Source organism: Austrofundulus limnaeus, unplaced genomic scaffold (assembly GCF_001266775.1).
Source record: "Austrofundulus limnaeus strain Quisiro unplaced genomic scaffold, Austrofundulus_limnaeus-1.0 Scaffold0, whole genome shotgun sequence".
NCBI classification, from domain to species: domain Eukaryota; kingdom Metazoa; phylum Chordata; class Actinopteri; order Cyprinodontiformes; family Rivulidae; genus Austrofundulus; species Austrofundulus limnaeus.
The window spans coordinates 6,205,080-6,218,263 of NW_013952402.1; the positions used below are offsets into that span (position 1 = coordinate 6,205,080).

Consider the following 13,184-nt stretch of genomic DNA (forward strand, 5'->3'; position numbering starts at 1 on the left):
GAAATTAAGTGTTAACGAGCAGTTGGACAGAAGTACCTAATAAAGTGGCCGGTGAGTGTATATCTTTACTAAGTTAAAACTAAAAATATTTTAATATGAAAATTCTTCATTTAACATTCATGTGGATAAAAGTATAAAATATAAATAAACCAGATAAATGTGCTGCAAGTATTAAAAAAAAACCTAAGCAAAGATGACCTACATTAACTATATAATAATTCAAAGGTTCTCAAACTGGAGTCTGAGCTGTTTCTTGGAGGTCCTCAAAAATCTTCAATAAATTGTTCATTAGATTTTTTTAAATGCATATGTGGAACAATGCATTAGGAAAACAAACATAATTAAACCAAACCAAAGATAATATTCCTATGGCATTTAGAAAGTAAAATGACTGAACTATTTTTAAACAGCATGGGGTTTATAAGGGGGTCCCTGGAAAATTTTCACTCTTGCACAAGGGGTCCCCAGACCCGAAAGGTTTGAGAACCCCTGTAATAAATGAGCAGGTATCTGTCCACAAGATAAAGTATTTATAAAGAATATAACTGGTTGGAAAGAAATGTAGTTTTGTGGTAAAATCTGTTTCAAATCGATGAAATACAAAACCTGGATTGAAGCTGTTTAAAGTAAAACTTGGGGGGAAAAAACTGAAGTGGCCAATTATTTTAATTGCAAAATATTTGAGGTGAGATCTAAAAGTGAGAGGTGACTCAGGACTTATGCACAGATGTGTAAAATTCATTGATTCCCAGTTGATGTAAACTTTAATGAGCAGTTTGTTGGCTAATTAAAATAGGATACATGTAATTATCTTACTGTCAAGTCTTTTTATGTTATAATGAAGCAAGGATGCAAATTCTCTGCTCGTAAAAATCTAATTCTCACTGTAAGCATGTTAAATCCCTTAAGCATGTCTGGAGTTACACATAAACATTAAATCCATGTTTAAATGTTGCTTATAAAAACCTTCAGTATTTAAAGTGTCTTCTTGCATTGCGGCGCCTTCATATGGTCAAATTAAGGGAATAGTTACAAAAAGCTACTTGAACACCTTAATCTGAAGCCAAGACTCCTCCAGAGGAGCTGACCTCAAGTCTGAAGTTTAACAAAAACTTTTATAAAAAGGTATGTGAAATAAATTTACTGTGCAACAAGCTGCAATTTGTTCTTTGCTAACATCYAATATTTAAAYGTAGTTAATCATACAGATTAGAGAMRGAYTCAATAAACGAAAAACAGAATTGTCCCGATTTAATCTTAAGGTAAACATTTTAATCAAAAGATGATTTTACCATAGAGAATTTTAAAAGGCAGGATATGAAGATTCACACCATGACTCAGCTATTTTTCTTTTATAACAAACGTAAACTTACAGCAGAGATTTATTCTTTAACAAACTGAAGATTGGAGAGTTCTCTTTATGTTGTGTAAAAAGTTGATTTAAATACAGCGACTGTGACTGATTCTTATAATGAGCACAAGAAAAGAATCAGAAGAAATCATGAATGGAAGCAACCCAATGAGGACACACTAGTGCAACAAACTAAAACAAAATAAATTACTTTTGTGCAGTAAATGATTCCAGTTCCAGCACTAAAACCACTGCAGGAAGTAGAATCACAGATCAGGTCCAGGGAACCATTGGACACTGAGCTGAGGCCAGATCTCAACTTAAAGCTCCAGCTGCTTGTTTTAGTTTAACACGAAGATAAGGAAACTATCAAAATAGAGCTGATCCAAGTTAAAAACCTCTAAAGCTCAGTTTGTTCGGATTTGAACAAAGATTTTATGCTTTAAAAAGCAACAAAAAAAAAAAGACATGAATGAATAAAAATATCAGATTCTAGAGAAAGACAGAGAAAAGAAAAGCTAMCAGCCGAAGCAGTTTTTATAAAAGGCATAGATTAAAAAAAATTTAAACAAAAACTTTAAATTACTGAATCTTTTGAGCAGCATACAGAGCTGAACACTGGCAGGTCCACTACAAGACACAAAGTTTCTACAATTAAAAACATAAAAACTACAAGCAGCTCTTTAGTTATTCGTCACAAACTTAAAATGGACGCAAAGACCTAGAAGCAACCTGAGCCCAGGTGTTTGATTATATACATCACCCAGTAGTGTTTCAAATGCAGATTAAATGTAACAAATTAAAATACAGCTTCAACTAATTTCCTGTTTTGATTCAGCGTTGTAGATAAACTGATTGTAATCCAGCTTCTGTTCTCATTCATAAAAAGTCAACCATCTGAATAGGAAGTAAACTGGCCTTAAGGCAAAAGTAATTCCACACACGCACTTACAGCCCGTGTTAGCAGCTGCTCGCAGAGGTGTCAGTTTTCCTTCAGTAGCTGCTTCATCTGGAAACAACTGCAGCTGCTCAACATTAAACATGTGAACGTGAGTCAGAGCCGAGGCTCCTGCAGGTCGGCGTGTTGGCAACACGATGGCTTCTTTGTTTCGTCCTCGTAAAGGTGCAGCAGGTAATGTGAGGCACGGTGGGGGGCGGGGCCATGGCTACAGGTCTGCTACAGACAAAAACTGGGGTAAAGACAAGTCCTTCAGGGAAAAATGTAGTAAAAAAATAAAAAGGTCAGCTTTGGTGTTGAACTAAGTCCACAGTTCTACAGCTGGACAGTGTGTGGGCGATGAGCACGTTGAGGGGTGAAGATGGTCAGTGAGTCTTTAACTTGGTCTGCTTGGAGCCTGTTTCTGTTAGGCTGGCTCTGATAGAGTTAACCACTGTCTGTCGGACGTTCCCCTCCATATAATGTTCGATTTGTGACTTCAGAACCTGCAGCAGAAAAAAAAAAAGAATTATCTTCATACTGTCTGAAACAGACAAAAATGTTAGTTCAAACAATATTTAGAGAGAAAAAAACAGCCCCAGTTTGTCTGAAACAAAGACAAACTATGAGTTTAAAAAGAAAACAAACATTTAAGGAACACAAAATGGGTTTTTTTTTTTTTTTGCACAAAAGTTATCCCCAAACCTTCTAGAAGAAACAAACTGAACAAGTTCAAGAAGAAAAACATCTAAAGAACAAAACTGATGCTTTCCTCCATAAAATACTGGTTTTACTGGCCTCAATCTGTAGGAGAAAATAAACAAACAGCAGACAACAGGATTTTAAGCAAAAACAATTTTCTTACACTATCCAAGACAAAAAGGCAGAAATGAAAAAAACAACAAAAAAACCCCCCACAAATTATAGACAGAACAAAACCAGGATGCAGCCTCCAACACGCTAAACAAAAACTACCCAAACACAAAAATCAAAATAAATAACACAAACATCCTCTCACTACTTATTTGGACAAGATAACTGAAGAATTTGCCTTTATCTCCTRCAGATCTGCAAAGATTCCACAGGAGAAATGAATTTAACTCAGTAAATAGTTGCTCTTCTTGTAGTTATTGAAGCTGTTGATTGTTTCTCCTGATGGGAGCAAAGGCAGGAGAGGGATGGACCATGCCAGGCGACTGCTGAAGGGGTCCAAAAGTTTTGAAAAGACCTGCGAGGACGGCAGGGAGGAAGAGTTAAAGAGGAAGACGGGAGCAGAGATCTGGGAACAAGTTATAATAAAGAAACATCTAATTCTAAACAGCAAAAGAAATGCAGAAAGAAAAGAAAATTATGCAGAAAACTGGAGAAACAGGAACGCCTCACCGTCCTCTGAAAGCAGGAAAAGAAACAGTGAAGAAGCAACAGGAGGTGGGGACACGCGTGAAACTCTTTATACTTGTTTTTTATTGGTTCTCTTCAGTTACAGCGTGATGGCGTAACAACTGTTTCAGTGAAGGGAGATCTGACATGAACCTAGGATGGACTTGGGAAGACGATCATAAACAGACTGCTGATAACACATGGAGTCATGAGCTGCGGACAGAATGTAGTTCAGACTTCAAGTAAAACTTTGAATTATTAGGATCATGAGCCGTCATAAAAGCTCAGGATTACCAGTGAAGACATGAAGAAACAGCTGGATTTTTGACAGATTATGGAAACAGTAACGTGTCTGTGATGCAGTAAAAGTGTTACCTCTGGTGCTGCTTTTTAATAATGCAAAGCCATTAAACAATTAATTTTTATAGATTAGACAAACTTTAAATACACTTTGTGTTTTTCAGGCATATAGTTCAATTCTATACCATAATAAAATAACTATGTCACCTTTAGTTGTTATTAAAATGCTGTTTATACTGCATGTATAAATYAAAAATAAACTTCTCATCACAGCCGTTTCAAAACACCTTGAAATTGGCCTCTGTCTCTTTAAGAAGCTCCTGCCACTTCCACCAGGCCCATTTCTGCACGTCATCACAACAGCTTTACACCATTTACAACCTGTAGTGTTGTAGCCTATTTTGTTATAATAATAATTTTAAAAAGCTGCAACATTTTATAATATTGGTTTTGGAAAATGTGTAACTCAGCATAAAAACAACATTTTATTGTCAGACTGAAAGTATGTTTTCTGAAGATGGTTGTACTTTCGGGTGTCCTGATCAGATATTGATATCGGTCCGATGTCAGCCAAAAAACAACTATCGGATTTTATCGTCCTGCAAATAAAATCTGACAAATAAGCACTCTGATGGAAGCAGTCCGCTCCAGCTTCTCTGTCCAGCAGCGCTTGAATCCAGCATGCAGAACCCACGTGATCACAACAACATGCTGCACTAACAAGTAGCAAGAATTAGGAGCTATTAGCTATTAACTCCTAACTTAGGAGTTATTAGTGATGTTAAATCTGTTTACACACTTGTTTTAGTGAAGATTAAGTGCAATGATCAGGTTGTTTTGGGCACAGTCAGTAAAACTGGAGCTGTGGACTCTTAATTTTGAACAGCTGGACAATGGACATGTATGTGGGGTTTTGTTTTGTCCCCACCTTCAGTTATTCCCACCATAAAGCAGCACCAGGCTGACAGATAGAAAAAAAAATAACTGGAGTGATTTTTTGAATTGTTATTTTACACTTTAAAAGTGCATTTAGTTTTTTTATGTTTTATTTTACAGGGTCTTCTAATTTATTTTATTCAATTGTAAAATGTTCTTCAGTTTAAAATGTATGTGATCCATTGGTTAAAAAGAAATCTACTCTTTTTCACTGTGACTTGATCAAGACTTTTCTAAGACTTCACACAACAAAATAGGTAAAAGTGTGTGATTCATACTGTTGGGTCAATATCGGTATCGGACAATTCTCAAAGCTGCAATATCTGTATCGTATCGGAAGTTGTATCGGGACACCCCTAGTTGTACTTGTACGTTTCTTATAAACCTGGATAAAAAAGTAGTAAAAAAGTCATAGAAATAAAACAATCAAAACATGAAAAAAACACCTTCACCACTGATTACTAACCTCTTCCCAGAGTGCATCAGCCAGCAGGTCTATCATCTCTCCGGCTTCCAGAAACTCTCCGTAATACTTGACGTATCCCCAGACGCACAGCAGCAGCAGCGCCACGCTCGTCACCAGATTGGCCAGGAAAGCCAGAGTGCTCAGGCCCACAAAGCCCATTATGCCGGAGATCATGTAGGTGACGAACATGACCACGAACAGCATGGCGGGAGTGCGCGCCACGTAGAAGATRTTTTTGCCGTCGTTCTGCTTGGCGAAGTTGACGTAGGCCTGGTCCAGCTCGGACTCCAGCTGCGTTTGGTAGCGTTGGCAGAACTCTTCGCCTCCCATCTTCTTCACGGAGCGGAATAAGGTCACAGATTCGTCGCGCAGCTCCTTGTGGCGGCACTCCAGGTCAGCAGGCGCCATGTAGGGCCGGCCCCCTCCGCAAACCTGCTCGGACAAACAGCAGAGGGTGAGTGAGCCTGATTTCACACGCATTTCAATCCAAATACGACGTTTTATGTACGTTTATTACAGCACAACTTATGTTTTACAAGTTGTTCTTGCAGTGTTTTAAACCACAACGTATTTGGAAATCAAACATATAATTAACTCTTTTATAGGCACATCTAAATGAAGACTGAAGACTAATACCTGTACTTTTAATAGAAAAATCCACTATTGTTGCATCTTTCTTGTATAAAAAGGGATTGTAGTTGTGCCAGCATGTTTACTTTCTGCTTTCCTGAAAACTCCGCCTCCTTACCTTCTCCATGTTTTTGCTGTATGTCTCTTTGGCTCTTGCCACAGCCGTCAGATTGTTGGCCTCGGCTGTCGCCTGAGAAGCAGAAGACGGTATTAAAAAATGTTTTTTTAGGGTACAGAATCAGGTCTGGCATCTTTCTGCTGAAATAATCACAACTCACTGAGGAAAAATAAAATAAATGGATGCATGTCAGATATTCGACAGAAACTGAAGGGCTCGACACACGGGCAGCGACAAATTACAGCGATTAACGGCTGTCATCGCAGCCAGGGTGAAACCAGACACACGGGCCGTGATAGCGATCGCAGCGTTGCGAATCACGCTCTCAGGTCGCTTGTCTTCACGAAATTTGATTGGTTCTTGTCTCTGAAGGTGGGTGTGCATTACRGACATGTAAACTAAACAAATCTTGCGATGCTAATGATATTGAAAAACAAACACACACCAAGATACAGTTTTATGAGGAAAAACTTACCATAAACTTCACCCTGGTGCCAATAAATTCCCACAAAGCTTTTTAGTAATCACTTGDTGAAAGYGTTAGCTAACKGCAGTGTGTAGCATACTCTCCTCTCATTGGTCAGTCAATGAAACCTTCGCTGATTGGTTGTACGCTAAGCGACAGCGACAAAAGTTGAACATTTTTCAACTTTCATATGTCGCGTCGCAAGCTCGCGTGTGCACGTCTACGTGTACGAGCGTGAAACTTCACATGCACTATTTTCGCCGGTCGCTTAGCTGGAGGAGGGCAAGCGATTGTCGCCTCATCGCACAGGCTCCAGAGGAAATGAATGGAGAGCGAGCGACGTCGCCTCCCGTGTGTCGAGCCCTTGATGCATCCTTTATACCATCATAGATGCTGGAATTGCTGACTTCAACCTGGATGAATATTCTTATAATTTTGCACATAGAAACACATGATCACCATCTTTCTGTATGTCTGAGATGAGTTTATACCCAAAGAACTCAGCAGCTACTGACGCCCATCTTGGAAGATATAGTTATGGTACTAGTTACATTTCTAGATGCAGAGATGGATTGTGTTGAGAATTATTTTCTAAGGTGCTACTAAGACTTGCATGCATCAGACAGCAACTTATAGCCTTGACCTTTAAACACTGATTTTCTTTAAGAATCCCTGAGTCTTTTCATATTCTTAGTAAATAATAAAAGATTCTCTAGAATCTGAGAATTTTTTTTCCAACAAGCCACAACCTATCCTTGATTGGAAAAACTGAGCAGGTGATGTTTTTGCTCACTCCTATAATTTTACTAGTCTCTAATTAATCTGCTGCATGTACTCTTCAGAACATTCAAACCTCTTCATAAATCACAAATCCATTCTTTTCAAAAACTGACCAGCAGCATAGACTTCGGGTGAGGGAGCTCATCGCCTTGGTAGATCTTGATGTAGGACTGCAGGAGTGAAAAACAGATAAGTTACTTTTTATTACACAAACTTCAGTCACACGGCCGGTGTTTTCTTTTAATATTAAGGTTTTCACAAACAAATGCRAAAATGTAATTTATTGTTAATATCAGTTACTGCACTGAGGATTTTGAAAGCCAGGCTTTACAAAACAAACTGAGCTATARCTGATTGAGACATAAATGTTTACTGGTAACTATTAAAAAAACAGTTTTTGTTYATCAAAGCACTGAAATGTGTTTCAACGCTGCAGCACCTTGAAATACTCCACAAGTTCTCCACAGGTGACTTTCTTCCCGGCAATCTCCTTTTCTACCAATCGATCCGGGGACAGGAGGAGAGGGATCAGCTCTGCCAGCTCTGTTTTRAAATCAGCCTGTATGTCTGAAAGGTACAAAAACATAAGTTACATTTCTGGCATGTGGGATTTAAGCTGGCTTGCCAACAGCATTAAGTACAGGTGTGGTGTTTTGGCCTCACCTCTCAGCCTGCCATCAAAGTTCCTGTTTGTGGCCACATTCAGGCCAGGATGTGGCAGCAGGAAGCAGCTGATGGTGGAGAAGCAGGAATGAACGTGCTTCCTCACATTCTGCAGCTCTTCGTGTTGTTTTTCTCTAACCTGCGATGGGTCAAACAGCTCAGATGTGAGCTTCTTTTTGTTTAACTTGTTATTGTCTCATTGTGTCAGCTCAACTTTAACTGGATATCACCTCGAGCTTTTTATCCAGGAAAGCATTTCCTCCTTCCAGTCCATACTCATAATCATAAGGATAACACCAGTCTCGAATCAGAAACATTAGGGACTGAAACATAAAAACATAATGTAAAGAAAATGAGTTGTAATTTCTTTGTTTGACTCGCTTTACTGGTTTAAAACTTTCCTGATTCTAAAGCAGCCATGTTTGCTGATCAGACTCCCATTAATCGAACCAAAGATTGGTAAATGATCCAGCAATATTAAAATAAATCACTTCTCTCAGGTCTGTTTCTCATTCACATAGACAAACAGGATTTAGACACAAGAACTAAGAAAACCCAGACCTCTGAAGCTCTACATGTAAAAGACTTAAAATCATCAGAAACAGGCAGTACCTGAAAAGGTTTCAGGTGAATATCTTCCATTGCCARGCGGCCGTATTCTGTGAAGAGCTTTAGAGAAAAAAAATAATAAACCAAAATCATCATAAAACATTAAGCAATTTAACATCTCATTGAGAACACAAACCTGCAGATGCTGCAGATCATCCTCCTGTATGTTCTGTGAAAGGTTGAACACCTGAAAAAATAAAAACAACAACAATGTAAGAATAAATCCATATGTAAACGTCAAATAGAAAGTTAAAGTTTAAAAACAAAACAAAAAAACATGTTTAAAAGTCACCTGAACGGAGCTGGTCATTGTGCTGAGGGCGAACACGGTGGCAGAGTCCTTGATGGTGGACTGGCTGTCGAATGCTCCCTGAGTGTCAACGAGGAGCACAGCAACCTGCACACAGCAGCAGGGGGGAGATTGTGCTTTGTTACAGATCATTAACAAACAAAGATATTCGGCTACATTCACATTGCATGTATAAGTGACCCAAACAAGTTTTCAGTTTATTCAAATYTGACACCGTTCTTTTTCATATGTGGACCTAAATCAGATAATCCACTATTTTCAAAGCAACTGTCATCTGAACAGTTTTGTTGAATTCACCTGGCTTATCATCTGGCCGAGGTAAGAATATATGGATCGATTCAAATATTGATATTTCTGATACCAACATCATGTAGTTTAAAGCTTAGAGCTCTGCACATCTTCAGCTAAAAATCACAAGTATAGATCTGTTTTAAACATTTGTCATGTCCTGAACGACTGAGAATTTACACCAACTTATGAAACTAATAATGTTGTCAGACTGCATCGATACTAGCAGGATCAATACTTGAGTTTATCTCCTTGACTTTCAGGTTMAACTATGCAAATAAACATAATAAATTTTGATTTTTGATCAGGTTAAGACCTGCAGTTTGAACGTAGACGTTCATGATCAACCTACTTTGCTGCCATCTGGCTTGTCGACCACAAACACTTCATTCCAGAGCAGGATTCCTGTGGTCTCCCTCTCGCAGCCTCCTCTCCAGCTGAACCCCGTCAGCGGATCATCATCGCCTCCCATCCATGTGTCACTGTGCTGCAGGAGAGGGGGAAAAAATAACAAAGATAGGGATTTGCTAAGATGTAAAGTCTCATTTAATAATACTAATTAATAAATTTCACTTTTGTGAGCATCCATCCACAGTGAGTGCACTTTTTGGACAAAGACAATTTATCCTGGCATCAACTAGTAAAATACTGACAAAAATATAAATCTTGACCTGTTTTTTTGTTTTGTTTTACATTTGTTACAATGTTTTTCTCTTTCAAGGTGCTTACAGGAGCCAGTTTAATTAGATCACTATGTAACAAGAAATCAGCAAAAAAAAAAAAAGATGCGGAAAAAAACTTTAAATCATCTTATTTTTCATCTTCCTCTAACAAAACAAAACTGTACCTTTTGTGTTTATCCCAGTGATTTGTGGCAAAAGCTGCTAATCAAACGTAGGAAATGGCATTTTTAAAGAAAGGACCAGATTAGCAAGTCAGAGTATATGATTGATTCTTGTTTAGGAGAATAATGCAGTGCAGCTCTGTTTCATTTCCCGATCTGACAACTAAGAATAATTTATTTTAAAGTAATTACCTGAGTTCTGATAATACACCCATCAATGACCACATTATAACTCCCTCAAAGCAAAGCTGTGAAAGTTGTCTGCACTTGTTAATAATACTTCTTGTAACATTAACGATTTTTCCATGAATCAAACGGCGTCAATGAAAGCGGGTAGAAACTTGCACAGAGATCTTAGTGTGGCACAACAGCTGAGAGACAGTTGTAAATCCACACGCCTCATTTTTTTCCCTCCAATGTTGTTGCGTCTTAGAGTCTGACTATAAAGTGATCCTGGGGGCCTCTGTGTTTTTGTTGTTGTTAAACTGCAGTCTGTGTGAGCTTGTGATTTTGCCTGGCTTATAAATTCAGTTATTTCACGGTTAGCATTATGGATCCAGTCATTGAAAAATTTGTATTTACAAAAAGGATGTTAAAGTTTCTTGTATGGTGAAACCAGTTCAAACCACTCTGATTTTTACCTGTGATCCACATCTTACATTTTAAACTCAGCAAGAATCTCAGGTAAGATGAACCCTTCTGCTGCCCTTGGGTTAAAATGACCAATATCTTAATACCAGAGGTCACGCAGGTTTCAGTAAGTTAAATTTAAGACCTTTTAAGACCATTAGGTATGACATTTAAGACCAAACTGACACATTAACAGAAACATTCAAATGGTCCCAGAAATTTTAACATAGAAACCTTTTATTGCTGTCATTTTAGCTATTAAAGAATATTTAATTTAATACAAGAACACTAAATTATGTTAATGAAACATTATCGATGAGACCTTCATATCGACTGCTGTGGACCACTTCCAACCGAGTGGAAAAATCAGTGATATCAAGCCAAGTCTCATTGAAAACACACATCCCCATGTTTAAATAACAAGCAGCGGACATGACTGAACTTCTTTGTTTTTTGGGCAGGTGAATAAGCTGCCGTATGCGGTGGGTTTTAGTGGCAAATAGGTCGAAAACATGGAAGTAAACTGTGCCATTTTTTTGCCTGCAGTTATCACAGGATTTGTAGTTGAACTGTGTACCATGACCAGCAGCAAACTTAGCACTTCATGACTACGGATCGCCTCAACCTCTGATTACTGTGCTTTGCTCCATTTATGCAGTCAAAGCTTCTCGGGAATGATTGAAAGTAAAAAATTAAGACTTGAAATTTTCAAATTTAAGACCTTGGATGAAAATCTGGGCATTTGAAAGTGTTTTTCGGGCCTAAAATTTTGATTTTCAAATAGACTTTTTGAGACCCAGCATGAACCCTGTAATACTAAGGTCTTGTGGGTCATGAGACCAGGGCAGCAGTAGGGTTAAACTGGAAGCGCTGGTTTTCCTCGTGGTCAACACATGAGTGCTAGCTGTAATCTCATCTGCTGCACTTGTTCACATAGACCACCTGTTTTTATAGCCTCTGCTGACAGCAAGAGTTACACAATAATAAACCTCAGAGGAAGGAGGAGCTGCTTGTGTGTTTACTCAGCACATGTAAACACATCCTCAGAAAGCACAAGTCAGAATTTAAAAATAGGTGAAACACTTATTGCTCTGATATTTTTTAAATGAGTCATCGTAAAAACTGAACTCAGGTAAACAGCTTTGGGTTTGAATGGATTTGAATTACGTTTTAAGCAAAATATGGAGACTTTCAAAATGCTCTGCCATGTTTAATTGTTAACAGAGATTTCCATTTAGATACCATAGCTGTGCTGCTCATATGGACTTTCTCCAATGTCACAGGTAAATTATTCAAAATGATTTGTTTTTATCCTAAATTAACCCTTAAAAGGTAGTATATGCACTAAGAACTTCTGCCTCACCAGATTGTTCATGTAGCGCAGCATGAAGTCCAGCAGGAAGGACTTGCCCTTGCGAAACGCTCCGGCCACAGACACAACCACCACATTCAGGTCCTTCACGTGATCCTGCAGCAGGATCTTCTCCAGCGCAGCCGTGTCCAGCTGAAACGTGTGCTCATCCAAATTGGCCAAAAGAATCGGGATGGGTCTGGCCTTCTCCTCTTCTATCACAGCCTGGCAACATAGGTTACAATCAATCAGAACTTACCGTCACATTAAGAGAATGTGACTAAACTGCTATTAAAGCTGATTTCAGAGAGGAAAAAAACCTAAAAGTTATTGCAACAAAGTATTAAAAGAGCACCGTTTTATTTTTACCCTGCAACTACTTTGTTCAAATAGTTTTCTACAAAAAAATAAAAATAAAAATCAAGCTGTAAGACAATAAGGGTTCGGGTTAGAGGTTAAAACTTCACCTTATCCTCCTCGATGCCTTCATCTGGTGAGGGAATTGGGCTGTCATTAAAGCCTGAGTTTACAGTCATTGGGTGGAGATGCAACTTTTCTTCACGGCCCTCAGACATCTTTAAAGGAAGCGTTTGTTTACGTGGAGGAAGGGGGACATCAGCCACGCCTTGAAAATCTTTAGAAAACAGGAAAAAAGTGGAAAGATTAAGGCTGTGTCTCAATTCATGGGCTGGGTCCTCATGAGGACCCAGCCTAGCTGGGCCACGTAGGCCACATCCTTGCTGGGCCGGGTAGGATGCTCAAAACTGCTGCGAAATGAGACGGTCYAGCCTTCGCCTGATGTCGGCTTCACGTGGGTTTGCGTGACCACATGCTCCCCCGTTACCATAGTGATCAGTTTCATGTCGGACTTAAAATGCTTCGGGACGTGCTTACACGTCTTTTACTTTAAGAATAAATTCACAGTTAAAAAGGTAAACGTAAATATAGAAAACAATAATTTGGGTTTAGCTCCAGTATCTACAACGGAGATAACATATTTTTTATTATTATTATTATTACGAAAATAAAGTCATAATATGCGAATAAAGTTGTAATATTATGAGAATAAAGTCAGTGTTTGGTGACCTTAAGAATGCTGGAACAATTTATTCATTTAGTAGAATG

At 38.5% G+C, this 13,184-nt stretch overlaps 2 protein-coding genes across 2 annotated transcripts in view; one reads left to right on the forward strand and one right to left on the reverse strand.

Moving 5' to 3' along the window:
- The window catches only part of LOC106535605 (equilibrative nucleoside transporter 1), a 57,677-nt gene that overhangs the window by 35,222 nt on the left and 9,271 nt on the right, over positions 1–13,184 (forward strand). The window lies entirely within an intron of this gene.
- LOC106535517 (atlastin-2) lies at positions 1,239–12,693 on the reverse strand (the record flags this gene model as incomplete). Its single annotated transcript, XM_014032574.1, is given in 13 exon segments — positions 1,239–2,794; positions 5,371–5,802; positions 6,119–6,190; positions 7,478–7,534; positions 7,804–7,931; positions 8,028–8,166; positions 8,258–8,350; positions 8,640–8,696; positions 8,773–8,823; positions 8,929–9,033; positions 9,587–9,721; positions 12,072–12,284; positions 12,527–12,693. Coding segments are annotated over 13 exon segments (1,769 nt in total), but the record flags the coding sequence as incomplete, so codon positions are not given.